Source organism: Betta splendens, chromosome 4, assembly GCF_900634795.4.
Source record: "Betta splendens chromosome 4, fBetSpl5.4, whole genome shotgun sequence".
Classification (NCBI taxonomy): Eukaryota; Metazoa; Chordata; class Actinopteri; order Anabantiformes; family Osphronemidae; genus Betta; species Betta splendens.
In genome coordinates, this window is record NC_040884.2 from 17,383,212 (window position 1) to 17,403,941 (window position 20,730).

Genomic DNA, 20,730 nt, shown 5'->3' on the forward strand with positions numbered 1-20,730 from the left:
ACTTCCTGCAGCTTCTCATTGGCTGAACACACCTGGCCCAGTTAATTAGCGGTGGGTCGCGACAAGCACAGCTGGACAAAATGGAGTCTGTTTGCAACCACACAGACACACCGTTACTATAAAACAGAGTCGCTCAGGTTCTGATTCCTTTGATTTTATTACTCTAGTACAGACCTGGTAAATCAGTGAAGCGAAGCATCGTGGAATCCTAATTACAGCATTTAAATGTGCTAAGGCACATCATAGTAAAACATGAGCCACAGTTCCACGTAAAAAATAAACCATTCTGTAGTCACAAAAATGGCTGAAGGTAGGTGCAGAAGTAGAAGACCTAAGTTTACACACCAAGATGCATTGTTTAGTGATCTCTCGTGTAATCCTATTCCAGCTTAGTTAACAGAATAAAAATAATAAGGCAGGAGTCATTTTTACAGTAATTACATGGACTGGCACTGACAGGCTGTCGTTCCAAGTATTTTAGATGACTGGTTACTGGCCTCACTCCAGGAACAAATGTAAGGCTTTTATAAGGCTCATTTTAGAAGACATTAGAAATTACAGTGACAAAGAATTGTGCCCATAATTCTTAAAAATATCAAGGGTAAAAATAGACTTTTCTGGCACTTTTTTTTTTCCTCAACATTTGTCTTTTTTTTCCAGTGCGGTTTCATGTCAGCTGCTGCTTTTGGTTTCACAGAACAAGTTCATCCATGGTATAAAATTCTTCCCTTTAGTCAAAAGAAGTTTAAGGCAAACAAAGAGCTCACTGGCCGCATTTCATAGGAATGCATCATCGGAAGGTGGAGCATAGGAAAATCCTAAAAAGGCATCATCAGCCTCCATTACACTGGCGTTGACTATGTGTTCTTGAGAGTAGCAGACAGAGTTGGGCACCGTCTCATCTGTGAACTCTGTATCGAAGTTTGAGATATCACAGCAAGAGCTCTGTAAAAAGGTGTGTGGAGAAGGGAATATATACATCAAATACTTGTTTGGAAATATATTCATTTATAGAACAAATGCAAAAAATATTAATAAACATTTTGTCCCCTTTTTTACATTATGTGATGATCCAAGTTGATTGAAAGATGTTGATTATTAAGACAAAATATTTACCACTTTGGGTGTGAATGGGGGAGGGATCTTCTTTTCTTCCAGGTCATTCCAGTTGATAGAGGAGAAGAAGTCGTGTGCTTGGATTTCTTTCTGTAAATGAAGAACATGTTTCTTCATTGAATAGTGGAATAAAGTTACTCTAACAGAAAGCAGGTAAAAATATAGATTGGCCACCAGAGGGGGCTACAATCTAATAGAGTAACTATGTGGACAGTGAACAAGTGGACTGAATAATCCTACTCACAAAGTCATCCTTGGACCCAAGTCTGTGTGTGCCATCTTTCTCTAGCAGGCCCTGGAGGAGAGACCAGGCTGTGGTGGAGGCACCAGGACGCATCTCCAGCGGCTTGTGGAGGATGTTGTCATACATCTCATGTGTGTCTCGGCTGTAGAACGGAGGCTAGTGCAGAAGAGGAACGTACGTCAGTGTGCAGTTTGTTCGTGAGTGTGCATTTACTGAACCAGAATTACATTGTACAACTTGTAATAAAATTAAACAAACAATTTACAAGTAATCTCTATCTCAAGGTTTATGGCCTTGCAAAATAAAATATTTCCTTAATAAAATATACAGCATTTTCATTACATTAATAAATACAAAAGTTTAATGATAATATCATGTATTAAAACATCCCTACCCCCAGATACCTAAGAGGTCAGTATTATCTATTGCTTTTTTGTTTGTTTGTTTTGAGAAGAACTCACCAGACCATACAGCATTTCATACAGCACTGAACCCAGGCACCACCAGTCTACTGTATTATCATAAGGCTGCTTCCTCAGGACCTCTGGAGCCAAGTACTGGTTGGAAGACGCATACACAAACATAATCACATAACATTAATTTGACATGTAGCTTCAAATTAACCAACCAATGTATATGAAATGCCATCATGGAACACAGCTGGAATACGCTCCTACTTGTGAAATAATTAACCACCTTTTATTCCAAAGAGGCTGTTAATGATTACTAGGTTTCGACAGTAAAGGTGAGACCCTGGTGCAGTAAGCCGACTGTGTGAAACCCATACCTCAGGGGTTCCACAAAACGTAGTGGTAGTGTCAGTTTGGGAAATGCCTTCCTTGCACAATCCAAAGTCAGTCAAAATGATGTGTCCCTTTAAAAGAGAGAGGACACAGAGACATTTTAGGCAACATGTGCCACACAAGCAGCTCATTATCCCCAAGCACTGAGGATTCTATTGTTGCCCAGGAATGTTGGCCCTGGAGTAGCTCAGTCATTCCCATTCACCGATCCCTCACTCTCTTAACAAGGCCAGGCAGGAAATCATTATCCAGTATCTAATCCAATCACACATTGTGTTCAGTTGAAACTGGAAATGACACTGAAGGGTGCAAAATAAATGTACAGTTCATCACAAGCAAATATTAACAGTGCTTCTTGTTGCAGTATATAAAGTGTTTACATTGCAATTAGTTACAAAGCAGAAACACTTACTTCATGGTCAAGAAGGATGTTCTCTGGTTTCAGATCTCTAGACAAATGAAGTCACTGCACATCAGTTCCTGTTGTTCATGTTCAATTTCAATATTCTTTGGTATGTTAATATTCTAATACACAGATTATAGTGTTTATATTAACGCACTGCACAATGACAACTCACTCTTTGACCACAATATTATGAGTGAGTCAGACACAAGTTATTTGAATTATTTAACTTTAGGAAGAAAATTTATAAGATGTAGTTTATTTAATCTGTACCTTATAAAATGTAACTATAGGCACATGCTCACTAAATGAACAACTATCATTACCTGTAGACAATGTTGAGAGAGTGCAGGTAACCCAGTGCACTTGCCATTTCTGCAATGTAGAACCTTGCTCTTGGTTCTGTAAAGGTCCGCTCTTTTTGAAGATGGAAGAACAGCTGAAATATAGGAAAGGTTACAGTAAATTATAGATGTGGATTCATAAGACAGATTTACTTAAATACACATAGTTGTTAGTCATCAATGACTTAAATGAGGCAGCCACAGTCAGAGCTGTTCTTTATTTGGACTAATGCGACCTCTCAAGAGCTGCACACATTGCACTCAGGCAGTGCCATTAATAATTCCCGTATTATTATCGCTGTTGCTCTCAGGTCTCACGGTGTCGCGTATTTGTGTGAATGCACGATTCACGAAAGCCAAGCAACTCACTTCCCCTCCATTGATGAAATCCAAGACAAAGTACAACTTGTCTGTGGTCTGGAAGGAATAATGCAGCCCAACCAGGAAAGGGTGTTTGACATTCTTCAGCAGCACGTTGCGCTCGGCCATTATGTGTTTTTGCTGATTTGGGGAAAAATCGTGATTTAGTTGTAGAAGCAAAGCCTGTGCGCAAAAGATCATGGTCATATTTTCATTGTATAATTACCTCTTTTCTGTTCAGAATGATTTTTTTCTGTAAGACCTTCACTGCGTAATATTTCCCATCGTCTTTTCGTTTTGCAAGAAAAACCTGCGTCATAAGAGCGAAAAGATGACAAATGATGCATCACCGGTGTAAACCAAAACAAATCCCAGTTTGATTCTCACTTCCTACTAGTCCTTACTGGGAAAGGACAGCGCATGCAGAACTAAAAGTTGCTACTACCTCAATATAGAAGTAACACACCCCCAACATTTAGCTTAACAACGATGAATTGCTTAATTTCAGAATTACCTGAAGGCAACTGTAATTTCAAACGCTGCGTTGTACACATACCTTCCCAAAACTCCCCTTTCCTATGACCTTTAAAAAGTCGAAGTCTGTGGGTTTGGCACTGGAATAAAAGCGACAGCACATTAGGTTCTCTTCTATTAATTTGACACACAAAGGCGTAGGTGTAAAAACGGTTGAACATACTGTGGATTTCCAGAGGGTCCCAGGTTAATGTTTCTGGAGGTAGAACTGTTCTGTTAAACAGAAGACAGACTTTATATTTGCTACCAAGATGTGAGACACTTCCTGAATTCATGAACGAGTGGTTGACTGGTTACTCACTTTGTCATCTTCATCCTCAGAGCCATCTGAAAAGTTTTGCCGATTCATCTGTAGAAAGGCTTTTACATCTTGGCTGTGAAGGTTCAGAACAGTTAAACAAGTTAAATAAGGTTCTGTGGTGTAGTACAGCAGAGCCTATAGTCGCCTTTATGGATCTCACTGAAAGACAGAACCCCACTTACTGGTTGGAAAGTTCAGGTTGGGAGACGATTCTCTTGATGAACTCATGTAGTCCGGCTCTTCTTTGCTTTATGAACACTTTTGGACAGATTCATATTCATATTCATTCATTCATATTTTGTTAGAAAAACTGCACCAGAGGTCATAAACATGCAAAACTTCATTTACTGTCTGGATGCGTGTGTGCACCTTTTACACCACAGCGTGCGGCCGCTTACCTGGGTCAAAATTATCCCCAAATATCCTCTTAGCCGGAATCTTCAAGTTCGCAGATGGAAACTGTTTCCTTAACTGCACAAAAAAGACACAAGGGCAACAGGAAAAGCGATGTAACAGGTGCCACAGGAGCAGCCGCTATATAATTATCCCGACTGAACGTAAACAGCTTGACACAAAGACCAATAATCAAAGGCTCGAGTGCAGGATTATGGTCGTGTGTAAACTCAGGAGGAAATTGGCACCACTCACCGTGTTGTAGAGTTTGTCGAACTCGGCGTATCGCCTGAAGACGAACCATTCATGATGTCCCACAGACACCATGACCTTGTAAACCTGGAAAAGCCATGTATGTTATTTCACACACACAGTGAATCTGCTGCTCAGGAACCAGCGGGATCCTCGTACCGTGTAGCGCTTCTTCTTGTCCCTCTGCTCGTTGTGGCAGGGGATGCTGACGTTGGGGAGGCTGGATGGCTCCTCCATCTTCAGGGCTGCTGGCGTTTAAAAGTGCAAGGTCATAAAGTAATGCGTCGTCCAGGGTAAGACTTCAACTAGACAGCTGGCCCATCCCCGCGACGTCTCACTGCTGCAGAACAGAAAAGAGAACAGACAGACTTTCAGGAAGTGAAACTGGCCTCCTTCTGCTGTCTACGCGGTTCAGACAGCGGCCGCCATGTTACCTGACTGCAGCTGCTGAGGGAATTATTCATCCCCTCTATTGGTGCTGCTGCGCTTTACCATCCACCAATTAATCTACAGTTTAGGCTTTAAGGCACTGACATATTCTGTATTCACATACAAACTTGAGGTTTTGCTTTTAGGAGTGTTTCAGGTTGAAGCCTGTGCAAAGTGGATGTTTCTGCAAGAGTGCACGTTTAACAACAGGAGGTCCAGTGAGCTGCAGCATAACAGCAGGCGGGCTCCCTCCTCCCGGGCAACTAGTTAACTCACTCCTTCCCCCGGGCACGAACATCCCATCTTCTGTCTGTCTCAACTAATTATTCGCTGTGAGGAACTACGCCCAGGTCGCTGGGATCGGCTCGGTCGCCTCCACAGCCCTAAAGGAGACGAGGCGTTTCTGACGGAGCGGTGGGTTCATGCTCACGCAGCCTCTCTGCAACACGTGACTGCACACGAGCCCACGCTCACATGGAAACACGCTGGCTCGCTCCCACACGCTGAGGCTGTGACATTCTCGCCGGTTCCGGTCAGCGTTGAGGTGTTTTTAAATAACCTGCCAGGGATCTTTGAAGCTGGACTTATACAAGAAGCAAAGACTGAGAAACCTGGAGATATTTAGGAGGCTAAACAAAGTTCATTGCTGTAAAAGTTAAATGTATAGGATAAATAAATAAATAAATGTTATATGTCATCTCTAGTATTTAATTGTGCTGATGACATGATAAACCATTATGTAGAAGGTAAACATGGCTTATTGAACCATACAAAGAGACGTGTTGATGTCACAGTCTTTTTCTTCGACAACAAAGCTCTTTGTTTGCGCCTTCGAATTGTCCGTTGTTTAATGTTAGTGAGGTCATTCTAGCTGCTCTAGCTGTTTATGTAACCGCTTTTACTTTAAAATATCTTTAATTCCTACTCAACACATTGCTGAAGACCTGCTTTTGGTCAACTTTTTCCTTCTGAATATGGATCCTGAGCGCATCCTCAAAGAGCGGTGTCATTCTGCTCACGTTGGGGCCAGTGAGAGAGCGGCCTCTTTAAGATGCATGTGTGCGATCAGAGGGACCTTCATGCCCTCTCCATCACTAGCTGCTTTTGTTCCGCCTTTATTCCTCTCCAGTTCGGACTGTCTTTCGGTTTCCATTTCACTCACGCTCATTAAGACAAACCACAAACAGACCAACAGTTCGGTTTCCACTATCACGCCAGGAAATGACCAGCAGCAGCGTGTAGACGGCAAACGTTGCCTTGTCAATCAGCCACTTTGGAGGAAATGCCTCATTCAATGACCGCACAGTGTTTAAAAAGCTTCACCAACTGCGTACGCTCCTTTCCTGCACTGCCTCACATCTGCATTTGCTCTCACACTTCACTGGCGCTGTATGGCACCGGCTCGGACCCGCTTTTTAACATTCCCCACATACCTCGTAGAGGGGAAGCTGCCTACTGTACGTATAACTGTCTTGTGCTCCATGCAGTGTGGCTCATATTGCTCCTCCTTCCCGCGGAATGCTGCTGCTCAACACACACAAACAAACACCGTCAGGCTCGTTAAAGCGATTGAAAACAGCCCGTAGAGTCACAATGAGTAGGAAAAGAAGCAGGGTTCGTTTTCAGCGCGGCCCCCAGGTGCTCTGTGTCTGTGCCACAGCTTGAAATTAATGTGTGCTGGCAGGTCAAAAATAGCAGATTTCCTGCTCCGCTTTAAATACACATCCTTGCCTGTGGACATCCTATAAGGATGTTGGACATATTTGTCTTCTTTGTGTAGCTCTGTAACAAAGCAGAAGTCGCCCTCGAATGGTATATCCAACAGGAATGCTAGTAGACACAACGCAAGCAGCGACACGTTTTGTTTTTATGGACAATATTGTACTTGTTTACAAACATTCTTATAGTATGGAAGCTTACTATGATGCTACGGAGACAGTGTGCCATGAACTCAGGCAAACCTCATACATGCAGTCATTTCCAGCATCAGGGCCCTAATGCGATGACCCAAACACAAGATGCAAACTGGAGATGACATCAGCAGATTCAAGTCACACCTGTTATTATAGAGGTAAGGCCCATTAGTGGTGGACTGTTAAAGCCATTACACGCATCAGTGTGATCTTTAAAAACCAGGAAGTTAACTAAAACACGGTAGTGGCCACCATGTGTGTAATCAAGGAAGAAACTGTGTGTTCTCTCAACTCATGTGGAAGGAAACTCCCACTGACACAACACAAACACGACTATGAGGAGGATTTTAAAGGCAAACATCCTTCTCGTCGTGGATGTTTAGCATTTGCTTCAGGTAGCGATTTATGTAATACTGTCACGTTTGATGTGTGTCACGAACCAGCTCATGGATGACAGTGCTCTACACAGCTGAATCAACACCAGCAGCATCAGGGCAGATTCACTTGTACAGCCTGTGGGTCTGACCCATGAACACAGACTACAGCATGTTAAAAATGTACGAAGCGTTCACGTGAAGCTACGTGTGCACCCTCGACCAACTACTTTTTTAAAAATTTCTGCACAGATCACGCGCAATACGGGAAAAAATGACCCTTCTGCCGCGGAATAGAAAAGCTGAAAGAGGAGGGAGGAGCTGACCACACACAAGCACATAAAATACCGACACGCACGCGATGTAGAAGATCCGACATCTGCCACCGCTTAATTCGTGTAACACACACTGTAGACGCAAAGCAAAGGTCAGTCAACTTGGAGGCAGCATTCGTGTGATAGAAAAGTAGCTCCAAGTTACGTGTTACACTACAGCGAGGCCAAAGCGGCGGTGGTAACAGGAGGACATACTTTTTGAACATGAACATCACGTACCTTACGGGACGTTGTTGAAATATTCATCGATTTTCTTACGTCCAGTTGGGATGTTTCGATCAACAGCATTTAAACGGTCCGTGAAGGCAACATTCGCTCCGTTTTAATGAGGACAGAAGCCGCCGAAAGTGTGGTCTCCTGACGCTCATGGGCGTCTGTCAAGCCAGAGAAGCAGGAAACATCAGTCTTTCCTGGCCAAAGAAAGTTCCAATGAATGTGTCACGGGACCTCACAGCTGCAAGCTCCGTCGCAGAGACGGGCTACACCAGCACACTTCCGGTACTGCGTTTCAAAGTAGTTTTAAGCGTGGCTAAAGATGCCAGCTGTGAAATTCCTTCAGATGATGTAATGTGCGGAACTTTTCCTTTTAGACGATGACACCTGTGTTCTGGAGGAACGAGTTTACCATGTCTACATGTCCTGTCACAGCAACCACATGACAACGTCATCTTTACCAGAAAGCCGATAAGGAATGTTTATTAAGAAGGACCCTTGTACGATTCATTCACTCCTCCACAGTAAGTAACATATTACTGTAAAGGTTTGCATATTTTGTGACACCAAATTTGTTACCCCTGTTTCTTTTGGGAAATTAAGTCAGAAGCAAGAACAATGAGGAAAACATTCCGGCTTGCTGCTGAATGAGCTTCTAAGGTTTAACATGACTCGTTTTTACATGACACCACCCCCGTCCCCAACACGCACGCACACAGACACATAGACACACAGTAATAGACACCAGTTGCTTCCAGTTAAATCTGGTATGAGGAACTGTTAGGTCAAATCGGCGCGTTTGTTTCGGATGAGCTTTTATTTTTGAAGGTTTAAGAAATCATTTCCGGTATTGTTGTGGTTCGCTCTACATACACTACTACGCTCAGGAATGACAACACCAAGAAGTCAAACAATTAAACTCAGGTAGAAACTCGTACCGGTACACATCATACCTTTACGTAGCTAAATAGTGACCGGCAAAGAAAAAAAAAATACTATTTCAGGAATATTAGTTCCTGACACAGTTTAAGTAAAAGTAACAAACATGTTTTAAATGATCATCTTAACAGAAAATAACAATAAAACAACAATAAATAACAAAATCAAACATTTATAAATGAAAATGTATTGCAATTTGTGTTGGTTGTTGTTGAAGTAACGAAAGCATTTGATCAACTTTGTTTAAATAATATATGGTTAAACGCAACCATATGCAAATTGAGCCAGTAAAGTCGGTAATTGCGAGTTTTGTCCACACGGTGTCAGTAAAACACAGTACAGTGAGCTGTTTGTCAAAGGCAAAGGAAAGCTGTTTTCGGTAGCAGGGATACACAATAAATACTATTAATATTTGTGTATGAAACTGAAAACCTGAACTCACATGTGAAGTAAATTTAATGAGAATATCCGTAATGACAGCAAAATTATGAAGTAATACCAGTAGTACCTTAAAAATACGGCAATGCAAAAATATTACATCTGAAAAACAACAGGTCATTTTCCATGTTAACAGATATAATATATTGATAGACCGTGCAGCTTTTATGAATACACATTGTTCATAATGTCTCTGTATTGAAGGTTGGGGGACAAAACGGGACACTAAATTATTTGCGTTTGCTTGCAGTGAAACTGTAGAGATGGGGAGCACTGGAGCCCCTGACGGAGCCCCCAAAACTCACCGCAACCTACTTAGAGCCAGACTGTAATGAATGGACCCATTCTGCCGCAGAAGGTGACAGTACAGTTGTACTAAACGCCCGCCTTCTTAAAATTTCAACCAATTAAGGTAAACCGCTAGCGAGTTATAACCAATCACCCGGGAGTATAACAATACGGTTGGCCAATCAGGTTTGATTACCTAGTCCTCTTTTCACAGCCCACTTTCTAACCAATCAGAGAAGAGGCCGCCTGCACAGTGGGCTGGGCGCGAGAATCGGCGGGATGGACAAAAATGATAACGCCAGACAGGAGCAGGGACAAGTTAATAGAGAAGAACCTCGGTGACGATTGAGTGGGGAGCTGCACTGTTTATGCTAATACCGACGGTCTATGCTGGGGAATTTCTTCATGAGGAATAAGTGCGAAAGCAGAGCAGAGTGACGCTTTTGCGTGAAAGGATGTTGCCGCCAACGACGAGGGCTTTTACCAGCAGACTCTAATGTCATGGGCAGTAATTAATTCAGCTAGCCGACTAGCCACGCAATGCTAGCTAGAACCTGAAGGAGGAAACTAGTAATGACTGACACCGCTTTCTATGGATACACCGGTTCGTATTTGAAGCGTTTCAATCTTCCTGCCGACTGTCATGGACAACGTGAAATCACGCAGGTGGGTCCCAGCAGCGGCGCTGCGTCCGATGGAGCTCGCACAGTTCGCCATCTGTTTGTGACAAAAGACAAACGAGAAAGACTTGCATGCACCTTAAAGGCCTTAGGGTTTATTGCCGCGTTCAGCTGGTTCTGCTTGAGCCTTCACACATCATGAAGCTTCTTGTTTGACAGCATATATGTATACACACACATACACAAACACACATGCTGTGTGCGAAACACATTGCTTTGTAAAGAACGAGAAGCGCGCAGGCCATTGTCAAACGTCTGTTATGTAATGGCAGCGTTCTAGGAAACACAGGGAAGGATCAGTCTAATTATCTGCGTTACAATAAGGAAACTAAATGTAAAGAAGATGAGTCGTGTTTTTACGCTACAGTTCATCGGTTGTTAACACCAGAGACACAAAAAAGAAAGCGAAAGGAAAGATAAGCCAGTGAGGAATTGATAAAGAACAATAAAAGCTCCTTTGTGTAGAGAGCCCGAGATTATTTGATTAGCATTGAGTCAGATTGTCCCCATCAATCTTACTGTATGTGATAGTGAGGATATATAAATATACCTTTTTAGATGTGTGACATTGATTTGTGGGAAACTGTACTGAATACTTACACAAAATGAGTGTCCCTGGTTTACATCTGGATAATGATGGGATGCTCATGGCAATTTTGAAAAAAAAAAGTTTGTCTCATAGTCTATGAAAACTGAAGACGTATTACAAATACAGAAAGTGATTATTTGGTACATTGGAGTTACAGTCATACGCACATTTATTCACTTGAACCCACAGATTTAAACATTTAGGATATGTTATACAATATGTTTTGTATTTATTAAGTTAGGTGGGTAAATAATTCGTTAACATGTAAATTGTGTTTTGTTTGTAGGTAGCCCCTTTTGAAAAACTGAGCCGTTAAAACTTTTCTCTGACCACACCCCAGTACCACCGCCTCCATCCTAATGACACACATACACTTACACACCTCTGGAGGTGAAAGAGCCTGTTGATGTGGGATCACTCCTTTCCTTCAGCCCCTCCTTCCTGTTTAGGCTAAGATCCAGACCCACTTCTCTTTGCTGTAATGAAAAAAACAAGGCCAGGACTAAATTCCCTTGCCATGCTCAGCGGTTTTTCTTGATGAGTGTGTGTGAGTGTTAGGGTCTGCTTTATGCCAATAGGTCTTGGGACCAGCTCGCCTACATTTAGTATTCACTATACTGTTTACATTACATTGAGTATTTACAATACTTTTGCCAGCAGACAGGTGATGTGTGATGCAAATTGTAAATACTGTATGCCAGTACAGAAGAATGTTGGGCTATCTTAGCTACTATTCATGTATACTGGTTCAAGGTCTTTTTTTCTTTTACACTAACCAGGTTTTTCAAAATCTGATGGTCTAATAAAACAGTGGAATTCACAATGTTGCTTAAACAATTAATAGTCCATATTGAATAACTGGAAATGCTTGCAACTGCCAGCTACTGTGTCTCTTTGTGCTTCTTTTGAAGGTTTCCTTTTATTGTTAGTTTTGGAATGACATCAAAGCATCAAGTCCAAATATAACCAGCAAGTAGCATGCAGTTCATGTGTATATTTTTACTCACTTAAAAGCTGGCAGATTTACTAAACTGTGACACTAACCACAGTATCAAGTTCTTCTTTTTGTGCAGGAAATATCAGAAAAAGCTGGATTCCTTTAACATAGTTTCCTCCTTTTGTGCCAATTCATAATAGTTCCCTAACATTTGTTGACATTAATAAAAATGACTCAATGAGTCTGCATTTATTCTTTTGTTATTCTATGTGTTTTCAGTAATGATGAGGATGAAGAGTTGCACTCTACAGACCCAGAGAGTAAAGAGAAGAGCAAAGATAAAAAGACACTGTGCAAAGTAAAGTGGTCCCGAGATGAGGTAGGCAACAGGTTTACTGTAGGTGGACACCACACTTAGTAACTTTTCTAATCATGTTTTACTATCACTTCCTTCTATTTCTGAATTTTAAGGATGAAAAGCTGAAAAGACTTGTCGAGCAACATGGAACTGACTCCTGGAAATTAATAGCAAATTTTTTTCCTGTAAGTACTGCATGTAATGTGTCCACATTGTTTCTTAGGAGTAGTATTTCACACCAAACTAGTTCATCTCTTTTCACTATAAGTGTTATTACTATCCAATCCTTTTGTGTACTGTAAGTGTCTTCATTCCTTAATGGGATGTTCATCATGGCAGATTTACTTACAGCTGTAAGGAGTAGATACTGATGTTGAGTAATGAGGTGCTGCTCTTTGTATGGCTCTGTCGCAGGGGAGGACAGATGGCCAGTGTCAGCATCGCTGGCAGAAGGTGCTCAACCCAGAGCTGGTGAAAGGACCTTGGACAAAAGAGGAGGATCAAAAGGTAAGAGGAGCTGGGAGTTCCTCTTGTGGACAGAAAGAGGGATGAAAAAAGTAGGTAAAAGATAGGGGAGCCAGAAGGAAGGCTTGGGGAGCATCATCAGATGCTTAGTGTAAGTAAGAGAGCATGATATGAATACAAAAGCTGTACAATATGTAATGTATTGTTTTTTTTTACCCTCAGACCAACAGGCTGTAAATGCTCTAATCATTGTACAGCTTTTCTGGGTCACTAGCTTAGAGTCTAGGCTTTCTTTTCATACAGAGTTTATCTCAAATATCCTTTTGTAATTTTAAAATGAGAAATTTATTTCTTTAGTCAGTTACAGTAGATGTCAAGAATGTTGTTCACTCCTGGCGTTCTAACAGAAACACAGCAGTTGACCAGGGATGACATCACAGCATTTTTTGGCTATGAGAGAAACCGCCAAACAAGGTTTTACTGTTTGAAGCTTTCAAAACAACTGCTACAAACAACTGGAACTGCTGTTGACTATGGACAAGAAAGGACAAAATATGTCTTTCTAGTTTTGACTGCCTAATTGTGAAATCTGATATGTTACTTTGATTGTTGCTTTCTAGACATATCCTGGATATTATACTCATTATGGATCTGTGGTTAAAGACCGGTAGGAAGTCTGCATATCAGGATGGGTTATACTGAGGTTTTAGCCAAGTTTGGATTTTGGGAAACCAAAGAGCACAAAGTGGCAAGATGTAGAAGCTAACTGAGGAAAGTGCTTGAATCAAGCCAAAGGCTTGTTTTCAACACTTTTATGTGACTTGTGAACAAAGAACACTGTCCACAATTATATTCAGAATAACAGACCATCTTTTCAATTACAAAATAAAAGATGACAAACATTTTCATGAGGATTTGACCATGCATTGGTAATTGTTTATAATGAGAACTATTTATTGAATGTATCATCGTGGTGTTTGGCAGGTTATTGACCTGGTTCACAAGTATGGTCCCAAGCGCTGGTCAGTGATTGCAAAGCACCTTCAAGGAAGAATTGGGAAGCAGTGCCGCGAACGATGGCACAACCACCTCAACCCGGAGGTGAAGAAATCTTCGTGGACTCAGGAAGAGGATCGAATCATCTATGAGGCCCACAAAAGGCTTGGCAACCGCTGGGCGGAGATCTCCAAACTTCTACCTGGACGGTATTATACAGTAGTTTCATTAACACAACTGCTTGTGATTTTTTTTATTCCAGTTTATGTCATGAGTTGAAAAATACCATCCTCTTCCAAACAGAACAGACAACTCCATCAAAAACCACTGGAACTCAACCATGAGGAGGAAGGTGGAGCACGAGGGCTACCTGCAAGATGGCGGCAAGGCTTTCAGTTCTTCTCATAGTGGAGGGAAGAGACGCAACCACAGACCGTCTCCTCCAACTCCAACAGAGACTCAGCACTGCGACCACAGTCCTCAGTCATCAGGACCCAACCAGGTCTGGTTTCTTCACCATAAATAGTAGTTTTTGTTGTATTTGTTGTCTTCATTTGTTTGTCTTAATGGTCATACTCTGTTTTTCAGCTGGTGGGATATTCATACGATCCTCACAATGGTCACTTGATGGAGAATCTTTCTGACAATTCAGGATTTATATCGGTGAGTATTTGTGTAAACCCTGCATGCTAAATGATAAAAACTTGTCATGCTCTTTGAATTTCTGGACTTTCTTGTCCTTGTGATTACTGACTCTGGACTTCAAATCAAACACTTGAACGTCCTGTTACTTTCGTCTAACCAAAGCAGTACATCTCAGATGCTCCTGCAAATGTTTTATGTTTTAAATCAGTTTTTTTGTCTTGTTTTCTTAAATTCTTCCTTTTCCTCCTGTCCTCCCTGACGTCTGTTTATTCCAGCCATCCTCGCTGGATGATCCTGACAAAGAGCAAAGAATTAAGGAGCTTGAGCTGCTGCTTATGTCAGCAGAGAGTGAAGTCCAGCGACAAGTGCTGTGCAGAGGTCCATGTGTAAGAACACACTCTGAATGTGTGTTAGCATACTTAGGCAGCATAGCCTGCGTGTGTTTGTAGCTTATATACACTGTAAAAAGGCTCATTTAAATCTTGAGTAAGTTTTTTTTTTAAATTGTCTTTAAATGTCTTCTGTTTGATAGCCTTTAATATTTTATAAAAACACAAACTAAAATCTTGATTATAAAAAAATAATCTGCTTTCAATAAAATCTTAAGACTAAACTGTAAATGGACCTTTTGCAGTGTATACTAAAAAAATGAGAATGGCTCACTAGTCTGCGTGCCTCTAGCCTCATTAGCTATAGTGCTGCTATAGTACCTCCCTTCCCCATTTCACTACTCATCAAGCCCCCGCTCTGCCCACGCCCATCCCCAGCCAGCAGTTTGGTTATGAATGAAGCACTCTGCCCCCTCCTATTTTAAGTTCCTTCTTCCATTGTCTTCACTCTTCATACTCTGCATTCATTTAATGTTTTACACTCAACACTTGTTTATTCCACAGTTTCACACCATCAAATGACACATTACGTCTTCTCCTAGAGACAAAGATCTAATATCTGCTTCTCAAACCTGTTTCTCAGAGTTTGGAGCCGTACTCAACCTGGTCAGACTCTGGGTCAGATGAGACACTGCCTACAAGTAGAATGGAAGGGCAAGCAGAGAGACGAACCTGGAGGTCTGCTGAAATCACCCATGGACCTCCAGCACAACCTTCTGTCTCCCCTAGCAAGTTTCTGGCTGTAGAAGCCAGCACAGTGCTCTCCACCCTGCAGACGATACCAGAGTTTGCAGAGACCATGGAGCTTATTGACTCGGTTAGTAGTGCAGTAGACTTAATAAAGATGATTACAGTGTAAATTTGTTGATTTAGTAGTCATGATTGTATTAAAGATCTACTGTAGATGTGTTTTGCTCTGCAGGACCCAGTTGCGTGGAGCGATGTGGCCAGTTTTGACTTGTCAGAGACGGCTACACCACCGAGGCACAATCAAGCAGGATACAGCACCCTCCTGCAAGAGCGGACCGAGGGTTCAATGGGATTTACAGTCGACACTCCGACTACCGTCACAGAACACGACAAGAACTGTGCTCTGTTTGGTGTGGGCAATGTGACTCTGGTGACTCCCATAAACTCTGCAAAATCAAACCAGGTGTTTACTGGGAAGAGAAGACGACGACCACGGGGAGAACCGTCTCCTTTGTGCGACAGAAACGGTTTCTCCTTTCTGGAAAATGTCTCTAATTCTCCCAAGAAAACACCCACAAAGTCTGTGCCGTTCACCCCGTCACGAGTAAGTAAAATTTGTTTTTCCTTTTCCTCCCACACCCTAATCCCGACCTCAACGAGCATTGTTCACTGATCATGTGGCTCATGTGCTTTTGTCTGTTTCCCCAGTTGTGCAACCTATCAGGGACCGAACATCTGAATCTGGAGAACCCTGCCCTGACATCAACTCCTGTGTGTGGTCAAAGGTGCCTCCTAAACACTCCACTCCCCAAGGAAACCACGCCGAAGCACGAGAAAGAGAATGACGGGTAATAATGAAAGTTACAACATAAACCCAAACATCTGCTATGCTTTGAGAATTTTCAATGGGACATGGAGAAGTTTTATATTCTCTGTCTATTCTAGTTCCAGGACCCCTAAATTTCGTAAAACTATAATGATACCAACGCCAAGAACACCAACACCCTTCAAAAATGCTTTGGCTGCCCAGGAGAAAATGCATGGGCCCTTGAAGATGGAGGTAGAAAATGTTACCTTTTCTTGCCATCACGTACATTATAAGACTTTCTGCAGTATTGTATTGAAGTTGCTTTTTGTTTCTTCAGCCACAGCCTTTGGCATTTCTGGAAGAAGACATTAGGGAAGTTCTGAAACTGGAGACTGGAGCAGACATCTTCAACAGAGCTGACACTGAGCATGACTGCAGAATATGGAAACATGATGTATGTGGAGCATCCCTGTTATCAGGAGACAAACAAACAAACAAACAAACAAACAAATAAATAAATAAATAAAAATATATATAAATATAAATATACAAATATAAATATATAAATATAAATATATAAATATATATAATATATATATTATACTTTTACTGTATGTATGTGTGTGTATATATATGTATATGTATATATATATATATATATATATATATATATATATATATATACACACACACACACACATACATACATACATACATACATACATACATACATACATACATACATTTTACTCAAGTTCTACTTCTTCATACGAGTTGCTGTTATAAGAGTCTCTTTGATTTCAGATGGATGGCCCAGCTAGAAAAGTCCGCAAGTCCCTTGTGCTGGACCCCTGGGACAAAGACTCCCTCAACGTCCAACTTTTCCAAGACCAGCTGAACAATTTACAAGTAAGATATTTCATGTAACCGGGTTCAATATTTCTTAGATATGTGTTTTAATTTATTGACTTATTCAACCTTGCAAAAATTTGTGTAAATTGTTAATGTTACAGGATTAGAAAAGCTGGACTAGGACTATCATAAGCCTTTTACTTTATAACATATTTTAGGTCCCAGAAAGTCTACTCACAGGCTCCTCGCTGATTTCCCCCTCTAAGCAAGAGAACCATAGCGGCCCTTTGCTTTCTGACAGAGATAACCCCCCTTTAGTCCCTGTTCATCCACGTGGCTTTACTGGCCTCCAGGTGAAGAAGCTTCCAGCGATCCAAAAAGCACAGAAACATGCCCCAGTACAGGTATGGAAGCATGTTAGGAGTCTAATAACAAACCCAACCACTGACAGCATATTGCAAACTACAAACAATATTGCACAATTATGTAATTGTAATTAATATTGTCACCTTCTCTGCAGGTGAGTGAGTGGGAAACAGTGGTTTATGGGAAGACAGAGGACCAGTTGATCATGACAGAACAAGCTCGTCAGTACCTGAACCCCTACCCGTCCTCCTGCTCTACCTCAAGGGCCCTCGTGCTTTAAGGTCGTCCTCTCTCTCCACAAGCGTCCAACACGTGAAACCTCTACTGAATCCCGTAAGAGACAATCCAGTAAAAACAAAAGATTCGATTTCCTTTTGAATCAGTGAAACACTGCCAAGGACATCTAAAAACCAGCAACACTTATATATAATATAATCACTGCCATTTTTCAGAAGTGTTCTCCGCCCTGCATTTCCTTTAATACAGACACAAACCGAGCTGCATGAACAGCTTTGTACAAATATGAAAAGGCAGTTTTTGTTCCTGCACTAGCCAGTAATGTTGCAACCACCTGCACATACAATAGGCTGTAGAAATAGTGTTCATTACTAGAAGTGGCTGCTTCAAAATTAATATTGTTAATATATTGTTTAAATGGCAACATATACATTTTAGGATGTAACACTACTTATTTTTGTATCTTTTTCAGCTTGTACCTAAACTACGCTGTTGCTGTTTCCTCTAAAAGGGAACACTGAGCTTTTTATTGATAGACACAAGCAGCGTAAAAAGAACTTTAACCGTTGTTACAGTTTGCGTTTATTTTTGTCTTGTAACAGCAGTGTCATATTGCTGAATGATGTGAATATGGGATGATGCGTGCCGTCAGTATTGCACTACTGAGCTGAACTGGCTGCTGCGAGCGGAGCAGGGTTTTTAAGGGCAAACTGGATAGCACTTGTGATGCTGATGCATGATCTATTATAACAACCCAACTCTCCCTTGTTAAGGCCATAATGTCCACCAAGACTGTGGTTGAATGTATTTCATTGCAATGTACACGTGTAAGAACCTCAATGATGGAAGGGTACCTTTTTTTATTTCTGTTTATTTATTATCTGACAGTTCTGAAGCTTAGATATTAATATAATCGGACACTAAGTTTGTTCTTTTAAGTAAGTTTAACTTCGAATCAGCCTAAAAACCCTCACTTGCTCGAAAGCAGTTGTCTCTAATAGGAAATGAATCATAACCATCGCTCTGGTCAGACGTCAGTAACCGTCCTGGCCGGTTTTCATATCATCAGTGTTCAAGAAGCATTTGGTCAAAAAGGATTTTCTTATGTGAAGGTTGTAGCTTTTATTTATTTAATGATTACTAATTTATTTATTTCTAAAAGAAATACATTTAAAAGAAATTATTGAAGAATTTTATCTTTTTTTTTTCTCTATCAGGATTGGGCTACCATTCAGTTTCATTACTCCAAGTTAGGAAAAAGATGGACAGATACAAATTTAATGTTAACTTCTTTTCCTGATCAGACAACGTAGTAAATAATCGCTTTGTAGTTGTATATTTGATCTTGTAACATATAAATAGGAGTTTTTATTGCTTTTTTTTATTTTAATGTGTACTTCATAATTAAGTAGTTAGTCTTCATGCCCAACCTCTAATCATAGACAAATTGCACTTTTTACCCATCATTTATTTCTACTCTTTCATTTGTTCGTGATCATGTAGCTCATTCTTTTTTTTTGTGAGCATGTGTTTTTGTTTGCATGTTTGTGTTTTATCTCTTATTGAAATGAATGCTGACATTAAGATCATGCTGCTTGATTTTTCTGCTGCTGCAGATTTGCATGCACTATACAGCTCCCAGCAGTAGATGGTGACTGGTGTATCTTCCTTTTATCCTGTTAAAATGGCCTTTAACAAGACTCTGCATCTGTACACACTCTAATTTACAGACTGCATATGATCAAAATGCTTACACTTTGTTGTAAATATGCATAAATCCAAACATGCTTCCGTCTTATCAGGAGGACTCATGTTTACTTTTTAAACAAACTCTGAAGCAAACTTTGCAATCTGGTGAAGTAACACTACATCTTTGTATTGTTGGCATTATCTGATCTAGTTATAATCTGGATTATCCTGCATTAAGCATTTGAGTGAGAATAAGAAGGGAATCTTGTCAGGGAGCTTAAGATGAAAGATCAGGAGTAAAACCTCCAAGGCCAAACTTAGATCCAGAAAACCATTTGAATCTGTTGGCCGGCGTGTGTCTCACCTGTAAATATTTGTTCTATGTTCTGTCCATTGGTTTGACCCGTATCTGTACATTCTGTTTAAGATTAAGGTAATAGTGTATCTTAACACTTGGCCATGTAACATCATAGCTATTTAAGTGCATAGACGGGATAATAGCAGCTGCCATGTGCTACTGTAGTTATGCATGAGTAATACACAGAATACTGGAATATGCTTTCATTTACAGCATTTCAGTTGACTTTATAACCACAAATACCCATAGAAATCCTGCCAACTGTCTTTGTAACTATGTACTTAATTAGAAAAAAATAAATGCGTTTGTTGCATCATGATTTGATTGTTTTCAGATTTCCTACATTTTTCTATTTTTTTATCTTCTCTGCCGAGTATCACTGTACGTTACATGCTTCCTCCCCCCAGTAATAAACCTTTTTTAACATCCTTTAGTGTTGCTGACATGCCCACAGCAGGTGCACTGACCTTTTTAGAGTTCCTGCCAAAACACAAATTCCTTGAAAGCTATTCTCGCGCACCATCCTCCACATTTCATCATGTTTTATCTCAACATGTGCAGTTGGCAGTCAAGCTGATAAATTGTTGAAGGTTATTTTTTGAACCTCCCCCATTTTCCCTGTGTATGTTGGGATGCTGTCATCTTGGCCTGGGGTCTGGGGACACGAGCCCCCTCCATCAGAACAAGGGGCCTCTCCACAGGGTCAGCTGCTGGCCCTAAAGGGGCCCACTCACCCATGACTTAATGCCCCTGGGCTCCTTTGTCCTCTGGGCTGTTGGTTTTACAGACCCATTCACTCAATTGCCCCCCAAATGGAGGGAGAAAGAACATGACAACTTGCCTTATGCTGAAGGAGCAGCAGTGCACCCGCATGCAAGCGTTGCGCACATAAACACGGGTGCTGCACACACGCCACGTCCACTTAATCAATCTGTCCTCTTTGCTCTTGTCCTACAAGCCTGTCCTTTTGTTTTTTGTGTGATCTAGGAGTT

At 41.1% G+C, this 20,730-nt stretch overlaps 2 protein-coding genes across 5 annotated transcripts; one reads left to right on the forward strand and one right to left on the reverse strand.

The window, feature by feature from the left end:
• Positions 1–138: 138 nt before the first annotated feature.
• sgk3 (serum/glucocorticoid regulated kinase family member 3) lies at positions 139–8,208 on the reverse strand. 2 transcript variants are annotated; one of them, XM_029148774.3, is made up of 18 exons: positions 8,021–8,208; positions 6,613–6,703; positions 4,910–5,090; positions 4,754–4,837; positions 4,504–4,576; positions 4,288–4,363; positions 4,106–4,178; positions 3,968–4,017; positions 3,827–3,884; positions 3,497–3,580; positions 3,280–3,411; positions 2,893–3,005; positions 2,576–2,612; positions 2,148–2,234; positions 1,822–1,917; positions 1,361–1,516; positions 1,117–1,206; positions 139–945 (listed from the first exon to the last, which is right to left on the reverse strand). In XM_029148774.3, exons 3-18 carry the CDS (start codon positions 4,985–4,987, stop codon positions 778–780), a joined length of 1,455 nt encoding a protein of 484 aa, XP_029004607.1. In that variant the 5' UTR covers positions 4,988–5,090; positions 6,613–6,703; positions 8,021–8,208; the 3' UTR covers positions 139–777. The 2 variants fall into 2 exon arrangements, with proteins under 2 accessions (XP_029004607.1, XP_029004605.1); XM_029148772.3 differs by lacking the exon at positions 6,613–6,703 and having other exon boundaries at positions 8,021–8,207.
• mybl1 (v-myb avian myeloblastosis viral oncogene homolog-like 1) lies at positions 8,165–20,057 on the forward strand. Of its 3 annotated transcripts, none has more exons than XM_055507726.1 (19): positions 8,165–8,299; positions 8,392–8,538; positions 9,642–9,803; positions 9,894–10,345; positions 12,165–12,264; positions 12,357–12,428; positions 12,658–12,750; positions 13,693–13,913; positions 14,008–14,206; positions 14,293–14,367; positions 14,625–14,735; positions 15,322–15,555; positions 15,643–16,032; positions 16,137–16,276; positions 16,374–16,488; positions 16,574–16,690; positions 17,041–17,145; positions 17,307–17,492; positions 17,609–20,057. In XM_055507726.1, exons 4-19 carry the CDS (start codon positions 10,323–10,325, stop codon positions 17,732–17,734), a joined length of 2,307 nt encoding a protein of 768 aa, XP_055363701.1. In that variant the 5' UTR covers positions 8,165–8,299; positions 8,392–8,538; positions 9,642–9,803; positions 9,894–10,322; the 3' UTR covers positions 17,735–20,057. The 3 variants fall into 3 exon arrangements, with proteins under 3 accessions (XP_055363701.1, XP_055363702.1, XP_055363703.1); XM_055507727.1 differs by having other exon boundaries at positions 15,661–16,032; XM_055507728.1 differs by lacking the exon at positions 14,625–14,735.
• Positions 20,058–20,730: the final 673 nt, after the last annotated feature.

Bases quoted from the DNA above. Each gene is read 5' to 3' on its own strand.
- sgk3 (XM_029148774.3), bottom strand. From the start codon at position 4,987: ATGGAGGAGCCATCCAGCCTCCCCAACGTCAGCATCCCCTGCCACAAC. The intron at 4,179-4,287 runs GTAAGTGGGGTT...GAACCTTCACAG, and splicing joins CAACCTGAACTTTCCAACCA to CCAAGATGTAAAAGCCTTTC. The intron at 1,517-1,821 runs GTGAGTTCTTCT...CTTCTGCACTAG, and splicing joins ATGAAATGCTGTATGGTCTG to CCTCCGTTCTACAGCCGAGA.
- mybl1 (XM_055507726.1), top strand. From the start codon at position 10,323: ATGGACAACGTGAAATCACGCAG. The intron at 12,265-12,356 runs GTAGGCAACAGG...CTGAATTTTAAG, and splicing joins TAAAGTGGTCCCGAGATGAG to GATGAAAAGCTGAAAAGACT. The intron at 16,489-16,573 runs GTAGAAAATGTT...TTGTTTCTTCAG, and splicing joins ATGGGCCCTTGAAGATGGAG to CCACAGCCTTTGGCATTTCT.